The following is a 27,116-nucleotide window of genomic DNA, read 5'->3' as shown; positions in this document are numbered from 1 at the left end:
GCTATATAAACCATCCATGAGTTAAATCAAATCTTGGGGTGGCACACAAACTTTGTTCAAACATCAATAAAACTGATATTTTTTTTCATAAAAGTTACCAGGCCTTACATTTTCATCTGCTGTTTTCTTAAAAACATCTGCAATACTTGTATTCCATAAATATTGATTGTCATGGAAATATTTCATTTTGTATGGGTTCTGATGAAGATTACTAACGGTCCAGGGCCCCATTCCTCAAAGCGATCGTAGCGCTAAGGTGATCGTAACTTCCATACTTTAACATAGACTTACGACTGTCGTAGCGCTATGATCGCTTTGAGGAACGGGGCCCAGAACTTGGTCAGGGTCAACATATAAAAGGAGGGCGTTTAAAACAGCAAATACTATATGTGGTACAGGACACCATTAATTTATGATTCTGAATTCTGCTGTGATGTAATAATTGTTAGCAGCAAGAACTCCAGACAACACACTTCTGTGACAGTGCCAGGTAGAATAAACATGGTTTCCCTTTACAGATTTTCCCACATAGCTTATCTTACGGCAAAAAAAGAACAAAAACAACGTCCTGTATCGACAGGTCAATTTCAAATGTCAAATAGAATTCTTCTCTGACACTTACACACATTTAAGATTCACAATGAAAGATGTTTTCCATTTTACTAATAGTTATTTTATACCTCAAAGAAGAGTACATACAGAACATTTTCTTGAAATCTAAGTATACACATGACTGACAATACATGATGATAATGTTACACTTGTCCTTTGAGGAAACAATCAATGTAATTGATTTTCTTCTTCCCCGACCAAAATCTCAAATTCTTCAAGGAAGTAGTCATTTGAGCTCTAATCTTCCCACATTATTCTGTCAGCTTATGGGAATCCACTCACAAACATCAATGCAGCCTGCAGCGACTTCACACAACACAGTCTAAGCCCAGAACTACTTTTTATTTATGTGAAGACTAGAAACTTGCATAAATTCCATCAAAAATGTTTTATGTTAAAACTCTAAAATTTCAAAATTGAATTTTTGAGAAAAGCTCGTCAAAGGAATCCTTTGATAATATGTAGTCCTCTTCATGTAAGCCTCGGGGCGGTATGAAGACAGAACCTTGACAATTTGATTTTCTGTGCCATTACCTTTATGAAATATTGGCAAAAATATTGCATCTACACAATAAACCCTTGGGTATGAATAAATTAAAATCCAGGCTCCTTCATATCGCTTCCCATATGCAGTAAACATTCCATTCACAAAATACGACTTTTTAGAGGCCCAAGGTCTCTTGGGTAAGCCATTATGTAATTCTGCAGATAATCCTGTTTACAGATATCCAGAGTTCACATACTGTATACTCCCCAGGGAGTTGAGAATGACATTCAAGCATCAACTAATGCACTGATTGTGGTAATATAGTGCTACAACATGTTCTAGTGTATCAACATTATTTGTACACCAGTCACAAGAAGTTATAAAACATGCTGCTTTCATATCACTTAATGAATTGAATTAGTCAGGTTGTCTTTAACTTCTTTAGTAGTAATCATTATTATTATTATTACTATCATCATTCCTGGGGTTGTGTCTACAACAACTGGCCATCCACTGATACACAAACCAATATACAAGTTACATCTGAATACAACACATGTGTTGTTTACAACTTCTTGTTTATTACATACAGTGGCACTTCAGTATCTATAGATTCTTACACTGTTATCAAGCATAAGAATCTAAGGAAGAGAGATTATATGGATGTCAACGTCTTTATTATGAGGAGCACAACATATATCCTTACACCTTCATCAGGTGAAATGTGATGTTCCTCAAAACAAAGAAGTTGACATCCATAAAACTCTCTTCCTTATGTGTATCACTTCTACATGCCATTCAAAAATCTCGTAGAAATCTACACCGAAACATCGCTCTATGCAATAAACAAAGAGGTGTCATCCATAAAGTTGTATGGATTGTTTACATAAGAACAAACATGGGGTAGTGTCCAAAATAACAACCACCAAATACTGGATGGCCTACACAGAACTAACATTTGAAAACCACTATATCCTAGTCATGAAATTATATTTAGGGTTGCATCCAAAACGATAAGCCAATAACTATGACAAGAACAAAACAGCTGACACCAACCTTCATCAGTCCATACCATATCGTACAGATGAGCAGAATTCAAGCACACAAACAATAACCACATATTTCTAACATTAATTGCTTGAACTCAGATGTATACCAACCTGATCAGAAATATCAGTTGTACGTATACATCAATTCCAAACGAAACAGAACCATTACACTGTCAACATACAGCCAGTATAGATCACAGTCCTCCGTATCCACCAACCTTGCCACAATGGTCTAGAAGTCAATTCAAAACACCTGTATTGTGCTTACTGACTTGCTCAAAAACTAATCAGTCTCATGTGGTGAAGATTATCCCTCAGATTACAATAGTCGATATTCCAATACCATAAGCCATGTGCATTCACCATTGCAATATACACACACTCTCAGCCAGTCAGATCCCTCGAGGCCAATCATCAGCCAATCATATTTACACAGACTGTAATATCCACTCTGAGTATATAATATTGAGCTAGTTAATATGCTTCATTAAACACCAGCACTGCAGGGTTATTTCGTAGGTGACTTTCACCAACAGAGTACAGGGATTTGTTGTCTATTCAGAACAGTACACTAATGTGGAAATTATTTCAACAAATTCTTTGTTGAATGGAAACAGTCCATGCTATGATATACCTAGCTGATTAGACTAATTCAGGTCCAGAATTATAGATTACAGGCTTTTTGGATTCACATGACTGATGTTGCAACAAAGACTACAAGCTTCTTTAGATATTTACTGTCCAGGAATGTGTAACACATTTTAGAACTTGTGATATCATGTGATATCCTGTATCAGTTTCCATGACATCGATGGTGTTCAAGTCAACAAGATATCAGGAATGTGTAAGGTGAAAAAATAATATTTGATAATGAAACAGTTGAGAGTCAAGGAATCCAAAACACAGTTTTTTAGGAGCTGGGAAAGGGATGAATATTGGATGCTTGACTTGAGAAGGGGAAGAGGTGGTTTTTTGGATGATTGCTTTATTACATACATAGTCTGGGGTTTTAGGAGGAACTAAAGATGTACTTTTGCTAAATGAAGGAGTGAATTTAGTTATACACAACTTTGAGCAATATTCCAGCAATATCACGGCGGGGACACCACAAATGGGCTTCACACATTGTACCCATTTGGGCAATCGAACCTGGGTCTTCAGCGTAATGAGTGAACGCTTTAACCACTAAGCCACCAACCATCCTGCTGAATCAAGGAAGATGAAATTAGAAATACAGACATTTTGAATAAACTTTGAAAACAAACATTTTTCGACATTATTTTTCAAAATCTACAATGATCTCAATGATGATGTGACACTCCCCACCTATCCCCAAAATCATCAAAACAATGGAACTCACAGAGCTAGAATGAGAGTTTTGACAAGTTTAGGACATCACTGATGAAGTAAATCTGGGGGACACTGATACTGATATGTCAACACCTTGTCCACCCACGTCAGAGTTGCTAATCCTCCTCGGACATATCATGCCATCCCCAGCCTGTATGATTGATATATTGACGTACGCATTGTATGATACTCACTGCCTGGAAACCAAGATCCCTTATGGCTTGGAGCAAGTGGATAAGTTACTGAGTTTAATTGATAATTGACTTCAATATTTTGTACGTTTAAAGAGGTATTAATGTAAAAGCCTGTGCACACACTTTGTGTAAATCCACTTACTGTAACATGACTTTTTATGTTTAAACCTCTATAAACCACATAATACGGAAGCTGATTCTGAGAAGACCCAATAACTGACTGACTGACTGAGTTTGGTTTTACGCCGCTTTTAGCAATATTCCAGCAATATCATGGCGGGGGACACCAGAAATGGGCTTAACACATTGTGCCCATGTCGGGAATCGAACCCGGGTCTTCGGCGTGACGAGCCAACGCTTTAACCACTAGGCTACCCCACCGCCCCCCCAATAACTACAAACCCATAAAATATTATGTGCACACCTTTGGAAATCACGGATATGAATGTGCATGCCGATTTTTATGCTTATATGTCCACAAATGCAAAAAATATACATTGTCAGTGATTGGTTTTTTGGTTGTTAAATGCCGCCTTCAGTGAAATTCCATCTATATGGCGACGGTCATATTCTCATTGAACATAAATGATGCCATCTCATGCAAATATGTCATTATATCATTTAAACAGCAAGATTAACCAAATACTTCATCAATGGACATAGCTATGGCAGAAAGCAGATATCTGATAACACGGAGACATCATCAGATTGTATACTTCATCTGCCAAAACAGATTCCACTGGGTATTAAAGGAACAACAGTAGTGACAATTATATGATGGGTGGAACAGCTGGATAAAGATCAGGCGCCACTATCCAGCAGGTTAGAAACAGTTACAAGCAATCATTTGTCTACAATTCAAAGTAAACATGAGCCACAAGACAGGTACGTCTGCTACGTCTGTTACTGGACAACAGCAATAACCCATGGTTCTCAAAATATTAACAAGTGGAACATCTCCAAACAAAGTGAGTGAGTTTGGTTTTACGCCACGTTTAGCAATATTCCAGCAATATCATGGCAGGGGACACCAGAAATGGGCTTCACACATTGTGTGGGGAATCGAACCCGGGTCTTTGGCGTGACGAGAGAACACATTGACCACTAGGCTACCCTCTCCAAACAAAGACCCTATAAGGATTTCTTATATCTGATGCCTTAGGATTGAAGAAACCAGCATACATTTAGACTAACACTAAGTCTCTGATAATATGGAATTGTGATAAAAACAAATAACTCCATTTAAAATGAAAAGGAGGCCAAACGAGATGGAAGATTGAGACCCTGAACAAGGTGAAAATCTAGATACGCATAATTACAGGCTTTTACATTACAGAAATGGCTGAGGAAGAGAAAATGGCATGGTGCAGGGACTGGGAGACAGACTAGGTTTGAGCTGAAATGTAATGTCAGTCATATTTTCAGCAATATTTCACCATACATCATCATTGAAACTGTTTGATGATGAAGATAGAGAATGTTTGTTGCAGCAATGGAAATATTTTTCATTACCGGTAATTTTTATCTGAAGATGCACTGACCTGCGTCTTGTCGCGATCTCGAAGTTGAAGGTCATCGTGAGGGAAGCGATCCTGTACGGCCTCAACCTTGTTGTCATTGTCTGCCTCCCGTAATTCATCCTCACGCTCTCTCACCATCTGTTGATGCAAATACATAATCATATACATAAACGTATCATAAATGCCATATTTAATAATAAACTTATGCACAGCCATGAAAGTGTCACTGCACATTGATACAAAGCTTGCCGCTGTCAAAAGTCCTGCAAATTTCAACAATCAAGTGGCAACATCAAATATATGAATTGTAACATACAACGTCAATGCCAGAGATTAACCAGTCTCAATTTTCCGTCAAAAGTGTAAAAGTCAAAATATGCAATACTTATATGAAAAGATCACTGAACACCAGGTGCATATGAATAATACTACAAAATACCAACACCAAGGAATAACCAATCTCAATCATATGATGGAACCGATTCCACTGGACATAAAAACCACAACGGTGAAAATTACAAAAATATTATCACTATAAAACAGTGATAATACAAAGTTTCTGTGAAAAAGGGTAAGCATGTCCTACTGCTCCAGTAACACATACTCTTGATAATTTGCAATCATAATTTGCAATCAAGCAATCTACAATTCAAAGTAAACATGAGGCACAAGACAGGTACGTCTGCTACGTCTGTTGCTGGACAACAGCAATAACCCATGGTTCTCAAAATATTAACAAGTAGAACATCTCCAAACAAAGTGAGTGAGTGAGTGAGTATGGTTTTACACCGCTTTTAGCAATATTCCAGCAATATCACAGTAGGAGACACCAGAAATGGGCTTCACACATTGTACCCATTTTGGGAATCAAAACAGGTCTTCTGTGTGCCGAGGGAATGCTTTAACTACTTGGCCACCCGACCACCCTTGCATATGATGATAAACCAGACAATCAAGTGACAGACCTTCCAGGAATCGGACCATCCAGTAGCTCAGAACAAAACACAATATGGCACATCCTACTCCAGCTGCATATAAATGGTTCCTCAGACCCTGATCCTTGTTTTTGTGATTATTAGACAACCCCTACCACACCGTACAGGCTCCACCTCACCCATCACAACACCAGGATCTAGCAACATTAAGCTCCTGATGGCCCATTGCACATTTACCCAACCATATTTACATTAAATCCCCTTTTAACCTTGACAGAAGTAAACAACTTTCAACAAGATCCACAAGTGACAAAAACACAAATCATATCACATGCAGGATTAGACACACTCAAGCCCATACAAAATAAAAATTTGTAAAATATTACACAAAATAGTCACTGTTTTATATTCCAATTTACTGAAAAATATCATGTCGGAAGTTTATAGACAGAAATTGTTCTTACATACTCATGGAAACATATAAGGGAACACATGAGACAAGTGTTCCTTTATTCTTTTCCAGGTTTTTTCACAAGGTATGTATTCAACTGTGTGTGAAATTTCTGGAAATAAATAAAGGAACACTTGTACTTTCATGTGTTCCCCCATTCGTTTCCATGAGTATATTAATTATTTTCACCACCTTTTTCTTTCATTTTTCAAATCAATATTGAAACTTCTAAAAATACAATTTGGAAATCTGTAAACAGTTTGAAAAATAGGAAATCTAACTGAAAAACTTACACATTTCTCATCTTGTGTAAGGAGCACGGATGAGAGAGGTATGAGCATGGCCGCAGCGGCGCGATGCCTCGCAGGAATGTCACAAACACAACAGTCAAGTATCTCACGACGTAGGTGTGGTTACGCCAATGACTGACAGAACCTTGTAGCAATCTACGATCTAGGGTAATAGAATCGTCATTGGACGAGAGAGCGGATCTGCTCGCTGACATGAGATGTCGGAGTCACACCTGAAGTGCTGAAGGCCATTACACTGGCAGACACTCACAAAACAAAATAACTTTAGGCTGGACCTATTCAGGAAGTTTTTGTCAACTTGAACTTGAAACTTCAACTACGTTGTACAGATCTATATTTTATCAGCTCGTAAACTTTGTCCTAAAGCAAGCATCTACCTGATATTCATATGTTAGACCTATTCAGGAAGTTTTTGTCAACTTGAACTTGAAACTTCAACTATATTATACAAATGTACATTTTATCGCTCGTAAACTTTGTTTTAAAATAAGCATTTTCTTTATATTCAGGTATGGAGATAAATTCTTTTGGCTTACAGATATATTTTAATTTTTTTTATATGAAATTAAAAATAATCATATTCCGAAATTCCAGGAATTCATTTTGGGGCAATTACATAAAAATGTTTTTCAACAAAAATATTTTAAACATGACAGATTAAGTGATAATCTGAAATCATATTTAGAATTGCAGAAATGGGAAATGATTTGCAACATCTTTGACATTAATGAGTTTGTTCTCATGGCAAACATTCTGATCATGTTTTGTAGTTACGTAATCCAATCACCTCTCCTGACCTTGATTACACCAAACACACCGGGACACTAATTGAATGAATAATACCTTCACAGTTGAGCAATTTCCCCACAAACATACATTCCTCCAGAGAGGTGATTATGTCAGAGACACGTGCACATTGCCCATCCCAACTTGTTTATGAACCAAGCCGCCGGGCATGGTGGGATTTTCCATGACCTTGCTCTACCTGAGAATGTATATTACCATATTATCATGTTCCCTTTCCTTGACCATAACACACATACCCTGGCCCGCTCTGTCTGGCACCTTGCATCCATCTTGAGCCACCCTATCTCTACCCTCCCGACCCTTCATTTGTAACCTTAGTAGACCCTTGAAGGTCCGGCTAGAATTGGTCTTCAGTAACCCAGGCTTGTCGTAAAAGGTGACCAACGGGATTGGGGGGTCAGGCTCGCTAACTTGGTTGACAGGTGTCATCGTATACCAGTTGTACGTGTGTAGTTCCATGCTCATGCTATTGATCACGGGATTGTCTGGTCCAGACCATATTTACAGACCAGGCCATATGGCTGGAATATTGCTGAGGTAGGTTTTTAGAAAAAAAGGGAAGTAGGTTCCAGTTACCCAGGATACTCATTCTGCGGTAAAAACAAAGGGAAGCTACCGATTTGATGGGTTACAGGTGCAAATGACTAAGGTGTTTTGTGTAACAGTAAGAGGTTTCCTTATATTCAGTCCAATGCTGGAGATGTGTTGTTGCCACCTGTGTAGGGATGTGGGGCACGGACTGTAGCAGCCTTACACCTGTATCTGTGCAGGTATATGGTATTACCTACGTTGATGGAACTTAATACGGATGACAAGCGTGTACCCACCTGGAGCAGTGCATTCATTTGGAGACCTTTGCCCCTCCAGATTTAGATAATACTTAATGAGTCAGCATCTTCAGCTTTTTCACATATTTCAGAATGAGCAACCAGTGAGTGATAGTGTGAGCAGAGATTAAAGTTGTCACGACAGTATAGAGTTAGGGAATGATACAAGGTGCCTTGATGGAGTACCTAGAGGGTGGGGGTTAGGGAATGATACAAGGTGCCTTGATGGAGTACCTAGAGGGTGGGGGTTAGGGAATGATATTGATGAGTACCTAGAGGTGCCTGAAGATGGAAGGTGCCTTGAGGGTGGGGGTTAGGGAATGATACAAGGTGCCTTGATGGAGTACCTAGAGGGTGGGGGTTAGGGAATGATACAAGGTGCCTTGATGGAGTACCTAGAGGGTTGGGGTGAAGAATGGTACAAGGTGCCTTGATGGAGTACCTAGAGGGTGGGGGTTAGGGAATGATACAAGGTGCCTTGATGGAGTACCTAGAGGGTGGGGGTGAAGAACGGTACAAGGTGCCTTGATGGAGTACCTAGAGGGTGGGGGTGAAGAACGGTACAAGGTGCCTTGATGGAGTACCTAGAGGGTGGGGGTGAAGAATGATACAAGTTGCCTTGATGGAGTACCTAGAGGGTGGGGGTGAAGAACGGTACAAGGTGCCTTGATGGAGTACCTAGAGGGTTGGGGTGAAGAACAGTATAAGGTGCCTTGATGGAGTACCTAGAGGGTGGGGGTTAGGGAATGATACAAGGTGCCTTGATGGAGTACCTAGAGGGTGGGGGTTAGGGAATGATACAAGATGCCTTGATGGAGTACCTAGAGGGTGGGGATGAAGAACGGTACAAGGTGGCTTGATGGAGTACCTAGAGGGTGGGGGTGAAGAACGGTACAAGGTGCCACGAGGGGGGATCAGAAAGATGGGGGTCAGGAGGGAGACAAGGTGCTATGATAGAGGCTATCAATCCCGTTAGTCACCTATTACAACAGGCATGACTGGCTGAAGACCACTAATCCAGATCTTCACAGGTGTGATGAAATTCTGTCAACAGTGGTGACACACACCACTTGATCCCTGAATAAAAATGCCAGCAACTTATTAGAGACCTCAGCTCTAAACATTTCAAAATATGTAACTGAATATCAGGTTGTTAAGAATTAATTCAAATCCTCATAATAAGTGAAGACCTAAATAACATCCTTGCCTAACCCCTAATGCCCTGATTTTGGCAGGGAAGTACATCAGTACAGGTGTACTGTGTGAAGCTATAGGAACATGGCAATAAAAACAACATGTAGTTAATATCTACTCTCAAGTGTATGCCTTTTCATATCATTGATGAGTACATTATATGATATTACAATGCAGTGTATTATCACTTTAGAGTGACGAAGAAATAAATCTGTGGCACATGAGGGGTTTTCTATTGGTAACCAAAATCTTTGAGAATCGACTTCTGTAAGCACCACTGTGTTTAACTGAACCCAAGTGGTACTACAAGCAGAGAATACAACCTCGATGACCCAAACTACTTCAAATTCTATTCACGTTGTATTTGACTATACCGTTACAGAGCATGTCTTACAAACCTTTCTTATTCAGCCCTTTCATATTCTCAAATGCCTTTACAACTATACTGATATCATGTCATATTCATCATTTGAAGTGCAGGATATAAATCTGTGTTCGCAAATAGACCAAAGATGACAGATATTCTGAGTAAATTCTTGCACGCGTTGCTTTCAATGTCTCACTTGTGTTCTACAAAGTTCTTTTGTGAATATTCATATATCGGTTACACACATACAATACACACTCCACCTTCTTTCACATTTGGCCATCTCTACATTAAAATTCATGAGGCATGTGATAAAAAGAAAGACGGTTTAATCCAACAATTTAACCAATGATTCTGCTTGACCTGGTAGGGAATTTGCACTGTCATATCTTGCATAAATCAGGGTCAGAGATGTGGGGTGGGGTGGGATGGGGTCACTCATGTAATGGGTGTATATGACATGAGTATACGACAGCATAGCTGTATACACATAATTCAATCACAATGATGTATATTTAGCAATAAAACTGTAGGGGGGGAAAGAGTTACCCTGTCGTACACCCTGGAAATTGAATAAGGATAGACCAAAATAATCAAGAAACATGTCAATTGTGTCTTGGGATGGTGCATATGTTTACAAGCTGGAGGATTATTTAGTCTCCAACAGCCTGAACTATGTCAAGAGTAAACCTTAGTCAAACAGGTCACTTCTTAGCCACATTTTACAACCTACTTGGTAGATCTCTCCACATGTGTAATGATTCAGCCTGTCACAAATCTGGTCAAGATGAGCATGAAAAGGACGTAAAATTACTTCTTGGCTCTATTTTCAAACTCTTTGATAGTCTTGCAGTGGTTTACAACAGAAAAATAAAGAAATCTGACTGCCAGAACCCAAATAACACTGGACTGTTTTTGCAAACAAGATTTACTTTTATCATTGTCACTAATGATGTTTTAAAGAGCCTTCAATAATTGCAGAAATAACCACTCTTTCAGCAGATATTAGAGACAAATTCCTCTCTGGTATGATCAACTGCATGATCAAGGGGATGCTCTTATCAGACACATATTCCTTGTACATCAGGAATGTCACAGGGGTTTCATGGATCACATCTTAATTTTTCAACATGCTTTTTCTAATTTCTTTGATTTTGGATGATAATTAGCATTATATATAATCCATATTTCACAAGGTCATTATCTGTACTATCTCTATATGCCAAACTTACAGCCTAGAAACCATATATCAGACCAAGCCAGTGATATATGTCACAACTATTTAATATTTCCCAATATATGTAAGTCATGTAGGTAATGTGGAGAGTTGACAACAGATGGTGGTAAGACTGCCTAATAACAAGTTGTGTGAGAGGTAGTATCTGTAAGAATGTCCTGAGGCTAGTTGACATCTGCTTGGGCAATATATCAATGTCAGCAAGTAACATGTTCCTAACAAATCTTTAAAGTCATATGCCATAATCTTACCTAAAGGTATATCATGTAACCCTTGTACACTTGCAGCATCATAGAATGTAAATGTACCGTAAGCATCATTGCTTACTTTTCTTGATAAAGTATTTGGTGATATTTTATTAATTAATATTATTGATATTATACGCACATCTTTTAAAACATTTTACATTTCTAATTTTAGTTTATTACGAAAGTGAAAAAATTGTCTCGGTGGTCCATGCAGTCTTTCTTTTTTATGCTCCAGGAATTTTGAAAATTCTTTGAAAACATTTTTGTTTGTTTTCAGATTAATAAAGATGTCTAGCATAAACCTGTTGAGAATCCAACGTTCATTTTCAAAAGTGCATGGTTGACATTCTATTTTATTATAAAAGCAAAAGAATTTTGGAATGATGCACGCAGACCTTTTATGTTTTATACTCCAGGAATTTGAAAAATTACTCGAAACAGTTTTCATTTGTTTCCAGATTAATAAAGACGTCTAGTTGTATAATTCTGTTGAGAACCCACCATACATTTTCAAAAGTGCATAGTTGACATTTCTTTTTTTCTTGAATTCCAAGAAACTGGAGAATAATGGTTGACGCTGTCCAGTTTGGAGAAATGTTAATCTATAGGCAGACCGCATGACGACGTGTGTAATGACAAACTCACAAATGAAAGAATCAACTGTGCCGCATGCAAGCACCGTGTTTGTCTCAATCTTTGCTACTCTTCACACCTCGTTGCGCTATTAAAGTTTATAAAGTTCAAGTTCTATTCTGTCTGGGGAGATGGGGCCTCCACTATTTGGCCTCGACCCACACTAGCCCTCGTCCATCACCCACAGGTGGGACCAACTCAAGAGACATGTCTGTAGAATCTTGGCACTCTGTGACCCTCGGTTGCACCTTTGGAATGTTGCATGTAAATGTGTTGATTCGTTCGCGCCAACGCCACCAGTTAAGCGTAAGACACATCAAGCCGTCTTGGAACTCGGCAAATGTAAGAACAAATGTTATCTATACAAAGACTCAAGGCTCATCCACTCTCTGGTCAGTCGATAGCAATGATGCTCAAAATAGACAAAGTAACGGTGTGAAGAATGACAGCTACCTTAATCCTTCAATAACTACATTTGCACATGTTTGCGCAAAACAGTGTGAGTTAAAAAACACGATTTATGATCGATAACAGACAAAAAATATCAATTATATAAAATGGAAGGCATCCATTTTTGAGAGCCTCAAACTTCGGAAATGACATACTTTGACATGACATATTTATGTTTCTTCAAAAGTTGGAACATGACTAAACTGAAAAAACAATATCAACTATTTCAAATGAAAGGCATCTTCTACTGAATGTCTAATATTTCAGAAATAAAATGTTTTGATGAGACATATTTATATTTCTTCAAAAACTGGCTATGATGGTTAGCTTCAGGATGTTCTGAAGAAGAAACAGAGCAACTGGGCCGAGGTTTTCATGATGAAGTTGCTGAAGTTTGTCTTAACAAACACTATGTTTCTCATCAGCAATTTAAAAGCATTGTATTAGAACATATTTACATGTCTTGTCATTGCTTATCACTGCTATGTAAGATTATACATCAAATGTTTTGACCTTAGACATTTAAAATTTAACTTTTAAAATGCAACTAAATCTAGCAGTAAAATCCAATAAAGTAAATACCATTTTAATTAAATAAAGTGAGTCAGTGAGTATGGTTTTACGCCACTTTTAGCAAAATACCAGCAATATTTTGTTTATATTATTATTTTGAAGGGGGAGGTGTTTTTGACAGGACTAATGTGGGGAACCGATGTGGCGAGGGAACAATTTAACCACTAAGCTGCGACAGCCCCCCACATTAAATATAGGGAAAATATGGTATTGTATTTTAATTATTATTTTTCAAGAAAATATAATCAATATAGTTACAAATCAAGTTGTGTCTGAAGTATACATAAATCTTTGAAAATCTCGCAAGTCCGCAACTGAGGTGACGTCTTGCCTGTATCTACACTTGACGTAGAAGTATTTCGAACCTCTGGCAACAACGAAATCTTCAGCATCATTAACGGTGTCAAGAATTTTTCTTTCTTTTCTTTTGCATTTCAGACATTCGGAACACTGCTTATCCTTTCAGGTTGACCTTGACCTTTCTGCTAACACTTACAAAAAACATTTGACAAGGTCACAGTCAAAGGTCTCTAATTGTTTTTGTACTCACAAATGTGTAATCTTGGTCGTTAGGAGGCAAAGCTCCGCTTCAGTCAAACAGACGATTGTCTACCAAACTGACCTTTGAAACTCATTCCGCCATGAACCGTTTTGCTTTTTCGCAGCTTCATGCTAATCAGGTCTGTGTTAACGTCTTGTGACATTAACAGTTGGTACTTAGTCTTCAAAGCAGGAATGATGATGTAATTTGGGAAACAAAAAGGCTACTTACATTATTAACCTTGTCCACGGCCTTCTTCAAGTCATCAAAGTCTGTATGACTTGAATCTGTTTCATCGAGAAGATCATTTAAATACTTGTCGTATTCCGGGATGCTCTTGATCTGGAAGAAGAACACAAAATGAAGTATAATGTTGACTTCTTATACTTTGTGTTCTTTTGTCTTTTACAAAACAGAGATGAAATTGCAATTCTTCACCTGCCCTACAACCATCAATGGTTGCAATTCCAAAATAACTCATGACATATCTTTTTCCACGGCATCTGTTACCGAAATCTACAAGTTCAAAGTCAAACAGCCTCGTTTTAAAATTTTGTTTAAAATTTGGGGTTAAAGACCCATTTCTGGCAAACAACAGGAATTTCAAGAATTCTTGGACCAAAACCTCTAGACCTCTCTTGAATAGGTCTGTGACAAAAAACAGTTATAAAAAACGAGAAACTGAAAAAAAAGTAACATTCTTTAGAACCAAGTTTACTGTTGCATTAAGAAGCTTGAGCAGAACATAGTGCAACATTTGAAAGTTAAACTGTGATTTTCTTCGCATTAAACCACATGTAATCTCCCCTGTCACAGAGCCAGGGAGGGATCTAAATGAGGAGTGTCTCTTCGTATGTGATAACTGTAGATCTGTTTGCGTGTGAAAAGATTAGGCACACTCTCATGGCTGCCAGTACAGAATTACTATAACATCTCTGGCAAGCTTTCTTTTGCTTTCGCTATGGTTCTTCTGGATTTTTGGATTCTGATTTGAGTCAAATGAATACTCGATTTGATCTTAGAAGGGTTAAGTGTTAAATAATGACGTGACATGGTGTGACATGACGTAACATGTCTTATATGATGATTATTCAATGAAAGTCCTCAGATATCTGGTCCAACATGCTGAAAATATAGTCTGCTCAAAACACAAGTTTTTTTGCATCCACATTTCTTTTCCCACTAACATTTTTTGTCAAGCTTTTACACAATCCAAGTAAAGCCCTTCTACTTAATTATTTTTAGCAGTCATCAAACTTCCAAACAAGTTTAACAATTTGGAAATAAAAAGTAATATACTACTCAAAAAAGTTTAGGAACGGACCCAATTGCTTGACAGATTAACTATAGTCATATGAAAATAGGCTGTGCTTAACTTCTTTTGAGTACTATCAAACATTAGACTAAGGCTTAGTCTCTGAATATATATAATTTTGATAGTAACAAACAAGCCCATTTATATTGAAAAGGAGCCCTAGGGAGACCAGAGATTCTGAACCTGAGGAAATCTAGACTTGCTTTATTTAGGGCTTTAGCACTGCAGATAGGGCTTGGCAGTAGGGAAATTAATGTGGTTCAGGGACTGTGAGACAGACTATATCAAACATTAATACCTTTTAATTTCAAAACTTTTCCTCGAAAAATATAATTATAAAGTGGTTTGATTTCTTTAAGAAAATTCATACAATATACATGCCCCATGATATTCTGTCTAACAGTTCCTAAACCATAATTTCCCTACAGCTTAGCTCTCTCTGCAATGCTAAAGCCCTAAATGAAACAAGTCTAGATCCTAGGTTAAATCACTGGTCTCCCTTGGGCTCCTTTTCAATTTGAATGGGTTTATTTGTTACAATCAAAATTATATATATTCAGAGACTAAGCGTTAGTCTTGCCCCATTATTGTGTGTGTGAAAGTGCAGGGGTATACCTTTCCTGGCAACAAAAAGCACCATGCCATCAACTGTATTAATGGCCCTGCGTGTATCAGGTAACATCAAAGCATTATAAATCTGTGTCAAGAGGATAAGAGTGTGTGGAACAGAGTCCAAGGAGACGTTTTGGAGCTAGCCTACATCTCGCTATAAGCCACGTCTACATTTACATACGTCGGCCAGTCAACCATGACCAGTTGGCCTGGTCATACTGACATTTCACATTTAAACTCATACCGTAGTGTCACAGGTATAGGCCCACGAGTAAATCTGATTCATTTCTTACAAATTTGAGGGTGGGCTATTACCCATGAGTGACCAATTGCAACATCTCTGATGTCAAATACTTCCAGTCCCAAGATATACATCGTTTCACCCAGCAATAAGCCACGTTAACAATGTCTACAATAAAATAATAAAATACAGTCATCCCTCGCAATAACGCCATTCGCAATCCCACGGATTCGGTTAAACTGCTGGGTAATCCGTGTCTCCAATAAAAAGGTTGCCCAGCAATCACACATCTTCACATCATCAAAAACAACGTATCAACAATCTGATGTTGAGCTCAGAATAATCACGTTGTAAACTAGTGAAATTCAGCGACCCGAGACACGTGTTATGGCGAGGGATGACTATATATTGGGCATTATTATTTATGGAAAAAGGTATTATTTGATTCTGGTCTGTATAAAAATTCAGCAAAATTCAGGAATTACCTCAGTTCAACACTCAATGAGACTGGATGAGGTTGCTACCTATTGTGTTTGATTCAGTGAATGTGTTTTTATTGGGTGCGGGTAGATATTTTGTATCAATTGCAATCATTAAAAGTGGAGGAATATTTCAAATTGTATTGATCTTATTCAATCAATGAAGTGGAAAGTACTGTGCTAATATTTGACATTGTTTTACACCTAACAATCATAAAGAGTGAATGATACAAAGAGTTTTATCACCTGCGAGAGACGGTTTGTATAGAGATTTGACAAAAAATAATAAAACAATAGATAACAAAAAGATAAAATCCTGATGTCATTGAGAGGAAGATAAAAGAACAGGGATCAAATGGTTTAAAACTCACATAATATGGAGATAAACCTGTTCTATTTCAAATTTGGAGGATCACTGAATAAACGCCACAAAACATCAATGAAAGCCAAAAGTACTTGTGTGAGGTTTTAAATGTAACACTTAGTGGTGTTTAAATAACAATAAACCATCACAAAATTTAGAAAAGAATAGGTGTATGTCCATTCTACCTTGAGTTAAATGCATTATATTTTAAACAGACTCAGAGACTCTATTGTGCTTATGCATTCCATTTAGTGATCAGAAACGATGATTGCTCATTCAACTCGTCAAATTTAGTAAAACTAACCAACAGAATTAAATCATCATTAATATCATGGTGGAATGAGCTTTAAACCCTGACGATTTAAAATCAATGTAAAATATCTCAAAGCTTTATTCCCCAACCTGTGGGACATCAGCTTAAGTCAACTGTTCCAAAACTACAATAGACTTGATACGAATAACTCATATTATCACTCCATCAACAATTCTAATGACAATTGACATCTGACCCCAGGTAAGAATACAACAGCCCCAGGTAAGTACAGACCAACAACAACCTAACGAGCAGTCAAGCAGAAAAAACATGGTGAACACGTGGGCTGAGGTACAATAACTATAGCTCTCACTAGGTCCTTGCTGAACAAAGTGGGAGGCAGATCAGACCCCCAATTGACATTCACACCACTGATTTAAAATGAAAGTGTCAAAAATGCCTTCCCTTTAGATACATACTTTTTGACAGGCAGAAAGCTAATTACAAAATATCCTGTAAGTCCGACATTAAAATGTGACATTTGTGACAAAATGAACCCAAATCGAGTTCAGTGACATGCTATCTGCATGCAGTAACTGATCAATTATAATAACATGAGAGAATGTTTGCCTTGATTTCTTTTGGGTGGTATATTATACACATGGTTACAATGTTGAAAGGATCAGGTTTACAAGTCGGAGTTGAAAATTGATTCACACATCCGTTAATGTATTTGTACAAGAAAAACATTAATTTATCTTGTGGCAACACTGCATAACATTTATAAATCTCTTACGTCAATGAAAGTCAGAGAAATATTACACAAATTTGTACTTAGGTTTTGTAAACAGGAAAATGAAGGTTGAAATTCAGAATTACAATGATTACAACCATCAGTGTGTTTCTCAACAAACTTTAACCAAACATTCGAATGATTTCAAAGCGACATACTGCCAAAAATCTAACACTGAGAAATATCCTGTTCGGCATATTATCAAAAAACACATTAACATGATCAACAATGACAGGCGATTGAAAGTATGACAAGACATATTTCATTTATGATTTCCAGGTGATGTAACCGCTGAAATATTTTCAGTGTTGAAACAACGACAAATAACGACCCTCGATGACATAGCTGTCATGTTCTAATCGCAACTCAAACAACAATCAAACAATCAAACACAACGTCTTCATACTTCCACGAAACAGAGCCCTCTATACTACAAGCACCTTGTGGATTGTTACCATCATGTGAGGTATTACAACTGATTTACAGGGATGTCATATGAACACTAAGAATGTTAATGTTCATTTTTTCGACTCGTTCAAGGAAGGATAGGACGTGAGCTCCGTCAAGGGGACTGGCTGACATACATTACGAGTAGGTGTTAAGAAATAGATTCCTTCCAAGACATGCAATAATGTGGGAGTGGTTCAGGCTGAAATATTTATCAAAATGCTAATTCTGTCCATAATTTTTTCCAAAAATTGTGTTAATAAATTTTCATTCTTTGACACATTGTGAATGACTGAATATATGACAATGATAATAATAATAATTATAATAATAATAGTCCACGTTTATAGTGCCTTTCTAGGATGAATATCTTGCTCAAAGCGCTAAATATAAATATATATGCAATTTTTAAAGTCTTATTGATCTACTTGTGAAATTGGTATGCAAATAGTTAAGACATATTTACACTGGAGAAGAATTAACAACACAAACTCGTCATATTGTTGTTAAACATATCTGTTAATAACAAGCTGACAGTTGCTTGTATAAAAAGTCATTGTTTTACTGACAGTTGGTAGAATTAGTTCAACTAAAAACCACCTGAGATATAAAGTGCTGACAGGTATACTTACTGATAGGGCTGTCAAACCACCCAGGTACTCATAACATGATTCTGTTTAGTGTACAATCCCGCCTGAAATCTCTCCAAACGTCACGCACCACGTTGTCACTCTGTGCCGTCCACATTCATAACCTCCACACGGACAACAGGAAATAACTTATCTTCCCTCTCCTGTCTAGGAGGTAGGAATCAAGGTGTAATACAAGCCCCTCGCCCCCAATCTGCTGAGAGGGACCCCATGCTGATGGTCAACCAGTGCCTGACTCAATGCCTGGTTTCAGCGGACAACCTGCCGTGGCCTCTGTAGGACAATACAAAATGGCCTGAGGGCGCCCTGTCTTCACCCCAACACAGGCCACGACGAAGACAGGTGAAACAACAGGCTTCCTCTTCACCTCAACTCGATGGACTGCCCGCTAATGGGGATGGTCACTGTATGGGTATCTGTGAGATACCTTGAGGTACCCAGATATTTGTTGGTATCTTGATATCTTAGGGTATGTTGATGATATCCTGGCATATTTGCAAGATACCTTGAGATACTTCAACATTTTTATTATGTGGATATCTTGTGGTATTTTGATAATATCCTGTGATATTTGCAAGATACCTTGAGATTACCTGATATTTTGTGGCATTTGGATATCTTGGGGTATCTTGGGGTATTTTGATGATATCCTAGGATATTTGCAACATACCTTAAGGATACTTCAATATTTTGTGGTATCTGAATATATTGGGATAATTTTATGATATCCTGGTATATCTGCAAGGTACCTTAAAATATTTCAATATTTTCTAGTATCTGGATATCTTGGGGTATTTTGATGATATCCTGGGATATTTGCAAGGTACCTTGAAATATTTCAATATTTTCTGTAGATATCTTATTTTGATAATATCCTGGGATATACCTTCATATTTTCTGTATACCTGAGGGGTATTTGATAATATCCTAGGGTATATTGAGATGTATGGATAATATCCTAGGGTATACTGAGATGCATGGATAATATGCAGAAAATATCCTAAGGTATCTGCATGATATCTAGTTATATTGGGACAATATTCTATGGCATCATTTCTTGAAACATCGGAATGACATCTTGGGGAATATTCACAATATGCTTGGTCATATGGATGATATGCTGGGATATCAGAACAATATCCAGGAGTGTTTGGACGATATCCTATAGTATCAGATAAAATCCTCCTGTATCTAGAGGTCCCCCAGAGCACCGGGACAACCCAAGGTCATCGGGACAACCCACTAGGGTGACAACAATCAGGCTGATTATAACCTAAAAGGGGCTTCACGATGAAGGGGGAGGGATTAGGGGAATCGGCTGAAACCTTTTAACTCAATACAATGAAAACAGAAAGTTTATAGCTATGGATTAGAAATCCAATGTTCGTATTAAGCCCCTTCACATGAATTTAACTGGTGCTTGAGATTTGAATCTATGGTTGAGGAGTTAGAGATTCTGGTACGGGTTGATTCAATTGACTGAGCTGAATAAACAATCTAATGGCCACAGAACCATGGAGAGTGGGGTGAATGGAGAACATAGACAGTACTAAAACACATAGACCATAAATAGTTTGGATGGATTGCTTTCTTCAGGAAGACAAATTAACTTTTATCTTTAATGTTCAATAATTTAGTCCAAAGTATTTTGTATTTGACAGTACAAAACTCAAACCTCATGCTTATCAGATTATTCCTGCAATGTTGTTTAATCCACCTGGTCATGGTTCTAAACATTATTCACTTGTATACTATTTGCAAACAGAGCTATTTCTGAATATTATTTGCAGCTACTATGTCTACAATCAAGTGAAGAAAGTCTGATGTTGATAACATTTAAACTAATGGTTTCCAGGTTCGATATCACAGCATTGATGACATATTTCAATCAGAAGATTAATAAAGTACTGATATGTCCATAAGAGTTAATCACTGTTGCCTTAAAATGCTGATGTGTTGAACATAATGTTGTCTCTTATTCAACATTTTTCAGTGGTATTAAACCTTGGTGTAATTACGTAGATCGCTCCAACTTTGACACAATTGTGTTTGACTGTTCATAAAATACACCATGTAAATACATCACTAAAATACACCATATATATAATATACCAAGCATACCATGTATATCATAAATATCAATATATCATAATCGAGGGGGATAGTCGGTTAGTCTAATGGTTAAAGCGTTCGCTCATCACACCAAAGATCCGGGTTTGATTCCCCACATGGGTACAATGTGTGAAGCCCATTTCTGGTGTCCCCCACCGTGATATTGCTGGAATATTGCTAAAAGCAGCATAAAACCAAACTGACTCACTCATATTCAAGGACATCATGTATATATATATATCATGTACACCATGTATATCACATGCATCATATAGCATGTATTTATGAAGTATACATTGTATATCACATACCTCAAGTATACCATGTACATCTTGAATGTCATCCCTCCCTCCTGGTGAAGGGGTCATCAGATAAACCCAGGTGTTTCTGCAGCACCTTCTAAAGGCACTCCGATGAAACCGATCACAACCTCTCATCCTCTATCACACCCTGCCCACGTCAACAAACCCGTGTCTTGATACCCAGAATCTGTGACACTTGGGACACTAAGGTCACAAGATTTCCTTGATGAGTTCATATCAGTTCCTGATCCAACGTCCTGACGACTCCATCAAATCTGACCATCTACTATCTTAACTGTTCTTGTCTAGACTGCCTCTGGCTCCATGACAATTCATTTTCTGTCCACTTCCCATTATATGATTGCTTAAACCATGTTTAATGGATAAGTAGACAGAATATGTTAATGATATTGGTAAATAGATATATGCGAATATGACCCCACCCTCAATAAATCTACTAAAATGCAACCGTAATGAAAAACAATTCAGATTTGAATGGTGAGCATCATATGACAAAACACATTATAATTATGATCATATTGACTTGATTTCATATAATTAGACTAATCATCACACTGTGTGATTGATAGGTGAGTTAGTGAGTTTATTTTAGTGTTATGTTAGTGAGCCACTTTTAGCAATATACCATCAATAACTGCATAGATCAGTGTTCATGATGTTTATCACTGGATTGTCTAGTTTCTGGCACCAATCAATTTGGAAATGAGTGATTGAGTTTTACACCACTTTCAGCAATATTCCAGCAATATAAACTGATACAGCTGGGGTCTCACAATCCAGATTGTTATATCACGCTTTACCCATTGTACCCATGAGTCAGTGAGACCAGGGTCCTATACAGAATCACACTATTTTGATTATTTGGTAACCAGATGAAGAATGGTCAAAGCAGACTGGGTTCAAACCCAAACAATTAACCAACACAAAGCCTTCAGATTTCCTTATAACAACTCTAGATCAATCTGAATGATTGGTTTAGGAGACCAGGGTCCCGAATGACACTGATTATTTGGAACCAGATGAAGAATGAAAGCGTTACAACAACTCTAGAGTCTGAGTTAGAGTTAAGTTTTTACGAGCTTTTAGCAATATTCCAGCTATATCACGGCGGGGGACACCAGAAATGGGCTTCACATATTGTACCCATGTGGGGAATCGAACCTGGGTCTTCGGCGTGATCGAGCGAATGCTTTAACCACTACGCTACCCCACCGCCCCCAATCTGAAAGGAGTCATTATGTATGTCCCTACTGAGACCAACAAGCCCCCAAATGAAAGCAGGGCTTACTAATACCCCTGACTGTGACTCAAACTTCACCTGAACAACAAACCTAAACACATTTTAGTTTGAAGTTTTTCTTCAAGGATTTTGTGCATTAAGGGTTAGCTTTCACATACATGGTGAATTTTGATGATTAGCAATTAACCCTTAACCTATGTGTCCCAGGATATTTCAGCCTGGTTGCTGCTGCCCCAGTTCCGAATTAGCATCCACCGTAGCATTAGGTTGATGAGTGGGTTAAAAGTTTAACAAATATAGCCCCATACTAAGGCCAAAAATGTATGAGATGAATCTACTATAACTATACTATAATAAATTTTTCATTGACCTTTGACCATTTCGAAATCTTTAAACAAAAAAGCTTATGAACTTTGAGGCCTTTTGTCTGAAGAACCGTCGATATTGACGAGTAGGGCTGGGTTAAACGTCTGTGGGTCGACAGGACCTATTTCAATTAGCACTTTGGTGTGACAAGAAATATATGACAGTTTACACAGAGATTGCCACTAAGCTCAGACTTCCGCATGCTCACTCAAAAAATATCAGGTTAATACACAGATTTGTTTAGCCCTCTTTTGCCGGCCATTCCTGCTCACATGCCTGAACTCTGACCCCTCAAACAGCCACAGGGGGGCTTTGAAGTACAGAGTTTGTATACCTAATTCTTGAGATCGTCTTTTCTGTATTCCCGAGTATGTATCCACAATCAAATTTCTATGTGTGAAAATACTGTCTGAAGGATGTAATACGTCTTTACCAAAGACAAAATCAAGCTTATGCCATTCCCCACATCATGCAGTATAATCATGACCCTCGTAAACAAACAGTTAACTTTTGGATGCAGGTCTAGGCATTGCAGCTTACATAAAACGTGAGCTCAAGCAAACGTCAAAAACGTCTGGCAATAATTCGTCTTCAAACAGACGGCACACAGATATCATCGCTGGGGGGATTATCCTTTTAACTTGGATGAAACGTGATCAAAAATAATCTTTGTTAAAGAACCCTTTTGGCACAGTTTTTCAAACTTCAGTGTTAATAAGTGGAACTGGCATTGGAATTGTCCAAGAGGGCAGTAAATGGTATAATTTTCAGTGTCACGTGTTGTGGCCTTGGCAATGACAGGGTGAAAAGATTATAGTGTGATGAGATGAGTTTCATTTACGTCTTTTTGTTAACAGTGATCTTTGTTCTTGAAATGTTTTCTTCGCATTTGCTATCATGCTATTTCTTACATCTAGCCTTGAAAATCTCCTTGCTTTGTGTAATATTTCTCAAATCGGGAAGACATATAATATTTAATGGAAGCTGTTTCAAAATTTTCAAATGATTTCAATATTGTTTATTGTTTAAATCATTCCTATTAGAGGTAATTTATACATATGCATTATTACAAGAATAATGAAACAAAAGGAACTAATTGAAAACAACATATAGAAATAAGAATCTGAAATCTTTTTACCATCTACTAAGCTTTAATGACTTGAAAAGGATCTAAAAGATTTTCTTTCGAATTTGAAGTTAAACTGGAACCACCTTCCTCGAAATTCTTTTCACTTTTCACACGAACATAATAATTGTTCGACATTTGTAAAATTTTGTCACATTCTCTTCGCCCACACAAATTACTATGGATTATCAGGTGTTGACATCTGACCACAGCAGAGAGGTAGCTGCACTCGGTCAATCACGGTCAGTGGTTCAACCACGACAACCCAAGTTATTGATGTCTTTTCTTGTCAAACTTCCTTCCTTCGGAGACATCCTCTTGGTGACCAACTAACAGTCGGACCACACAACGTTACACATGGATATCGACCAAATAACTCTTAATGGCCCTAAATAGCTCAACCAGATTTGAGGAATGACATGCTCTTCATTACAAGGCCAGAGTTGGGTTTTTAGTTAGTTTAAACATTTTTTATTCAAAAAGTGAAAAGGATCGGAACTTCACAAGCAACTATTAGAAATGGACACACATGGAGACTGCCATTTAGAAGGGAAATATTATAATACAAAAGGTACAGAGAAAGAATACTACTTGTTTAGCATAACTTCATGTTTATGATCAATCAGATCTGTAATGGCATCTAAAAGAACAGAGAATGTAATCACAGAATTGCAATCACTAACATTTTGAATAGCTTTAAACAGGATTTTTCCATGCTGATTGCATAATGAACTCTCTAAGAAATAACGATGAGCATTTTTGAATGGGTTACCAGATGCACAGGATGGATATTTTCGGTTATTTAAAATGCTGTATATACCTAGACTCATAGACTATTTGGGGAGTTCCGCAGCTATGCAACACAACTATTAAAATGTTTTTGTTGCTTTTAATCAGTTCTGTTGGAAGAAATGAGATCTTCAGGCAAAAGAGGAATATTGTATTTTATTTTGACAGCTCTGCTTCATCTTCCTAATGACATTCAGAGTTAATGAAATCTCTGAAGCAAAACTTGGTACAATGAGTTGTCTAAGAATAGGGTGAGATGATGACCTAGTCAATACATACAAATACATATTTTCATACAAATCTTTTAAAATTAACACTGTAAAGTAAAGGATGATAAATGTGATATTTAACACTACCCATCACAGTTAACAACTCAAAAGATTTAGAAGTGTTCAATTATAAATTCTTCACAAAATGATTAAAACATCCCCCCTATTATAAACTAAAAATAATGTTATGATTATGCAAAACTTCAAAACCTAAAACAAAATAAGAATCTTGAAAGCTTGTTTTCACACACTGATTGGAACACATCCATAAACAGTTGAAGACAGTAACACATCACAGCCCAAAGTTGTAACTAGTTGTCATACACATAGCACAAACGATGCAATCTTTAAAAGCAAAAATAAAGATTTATTTAAAAACTTAATCAAATTGTAACCATGGCAAGTATTTTATTTAAATTACCCTTGAACAAAATACCCTATTCTTCCACTTGATCATGAGATCTAACTGTCACATAACACCGCTATAAGAAAACATTAAATAAAGATAAACAGGGCCCCTCTTTAAACTATGGAGCATTAATGAATTTGATCCTTTGCTTCCTCCATTTGGTGTCACCTTTAAACCTAAATATTGGAGGATGACGCATTTGGTGTGCATATACCCCTTCGCCCAGACAGGCCACTGTTTTACTATGAATAACGCTGTTTTCAGTCACGTTGAGCGCACTTATTATTTCAAGCCCTACTGTGATATTGTTCAGTGTTGTTGATTCAGGTTGAATTTTGCTTATTATGGATGGAGTAGCCTGTATATCCATTAAAACAATATTGAATCTTCATTTTTCATTTGAGTGACAGGCTCTCATTATACTCTTCTGTGTTGAAATGTACACCAGACTTTTCCAGTCAAGGGCACGGATAGTTTGGCGATATTGGTTAATAAAAATATTATTTTTATACACATGTAAACATGAATCAGCATAATAAAATGAAAATTGATGATTAAAAACTTTAAAAAGTATCAAAGTGTAAAATCATAAGTATATTATTTTACAGAACAATTCTTCATGAACTGGTTTACAAATGATTTATTCAAAGTCAAATTATCTTTTGGAAGATTTAATCATTATTGGAATCTGAGTTAATATCGCAGATTATGTTATAATCTTACATGTTTCCAGCTATATATGTATCTTTATGATACAAAACTGACAGCCATTAAAATAAGCTGAATGATAAGCACAGAACTAGACCTCTCTTGATGTATGCAAGATCCCTAAAATCAATTTGGAACCAGAATCATTGTGGCAATCAGTGTCCAATCTTAGTCCATTTCACTGACCTACCACATAACACCATCATTTCTTTCATGAAATATTCAATTTAAATTTAAATTTTATTAAATTTGTCAACATTTTATAAATTTTTAAAACATTGCAAAGATCATTGCCAGTAAAATAAAGATAGCCCAAATAGTAACCAAGTGTCCTCATGTATGGTTTTCACACACTAAAGAAACATGTTGTCTGGCTGATCATGTGAACGACTGTAAAACATATCTATATATAAAGGACAACTTTATCCAGAAACAAGCCATCAGCTGAGTATCTGCAATGTATATTTGACACAATACATCTTGTGAATATTAACAAATACCCTCCAATACCCCTGTCATTGAATGTGAAATAAGACTACCTAAATATTTAGAATACTGTCATGGTCAATTCTGGTGATAATAACCTTTTAATACAATTCATCAACAATGATATCTCACCTCCAATCCCAAAGAACACACATAGCATTAACACACACATATAGTCCATGTATGATAGTTCCAAAGATAGGAAATCATGACAATCACCCTACCTGCGGTAAACAATCGATGATCCGCAATTTCTTGAAATGTTCCACACTTTCAGCCAATATTGTTTGTGTATTGGTGAACCTTAACAGCTCCTTCAGATGCATGCTGTACAGATCAGAATCGAGA

The 27,116-nt window shown here is 37.2% G+C and overlaps 1 protein-coding gene across 1 annotated transcript in view; it reads right to left on the bottom strand.

The window, feature by feature from the left end:
- The window catches only part of LOC124274839 (serine-rich adhesin for platelets-like), a 217,870-nt gene that overhangs the window by 38,528 nt on the left and 152,226 nt on the right, over positions 1-27,116 (bottom strand). The window contains 2 exon segments of the mRNA XM_046710203.1: positions 5,234-5,350; positions 14,018-14,128. Coding sequence (XP_046566159.1) covers positions 5,234-5,350; positions 14,018-14,128 — 228 coding nt within the window.

Source organism: Haliotis rubra, unplaced genomic scaffold, assembly GCF_003918875.1.
Source record: "Haliotis rubra isolate DU_JTF1 unplaced genomic scaffold, ASM391887v1 Scf195, whole genome shotgun sequence".
In the NCBI taxonomy this organism is placed as follows: Eukaryota; Metazoa; Mollusca; class Gastropoda; order Lepetellida; family Haliotidae; genus Haliotis; species Haliotis rubra.
Note: the sequence above shows the minus strand (reverse complement) of the source record. Positions and strands in the feature narration are given on the sequence as shown.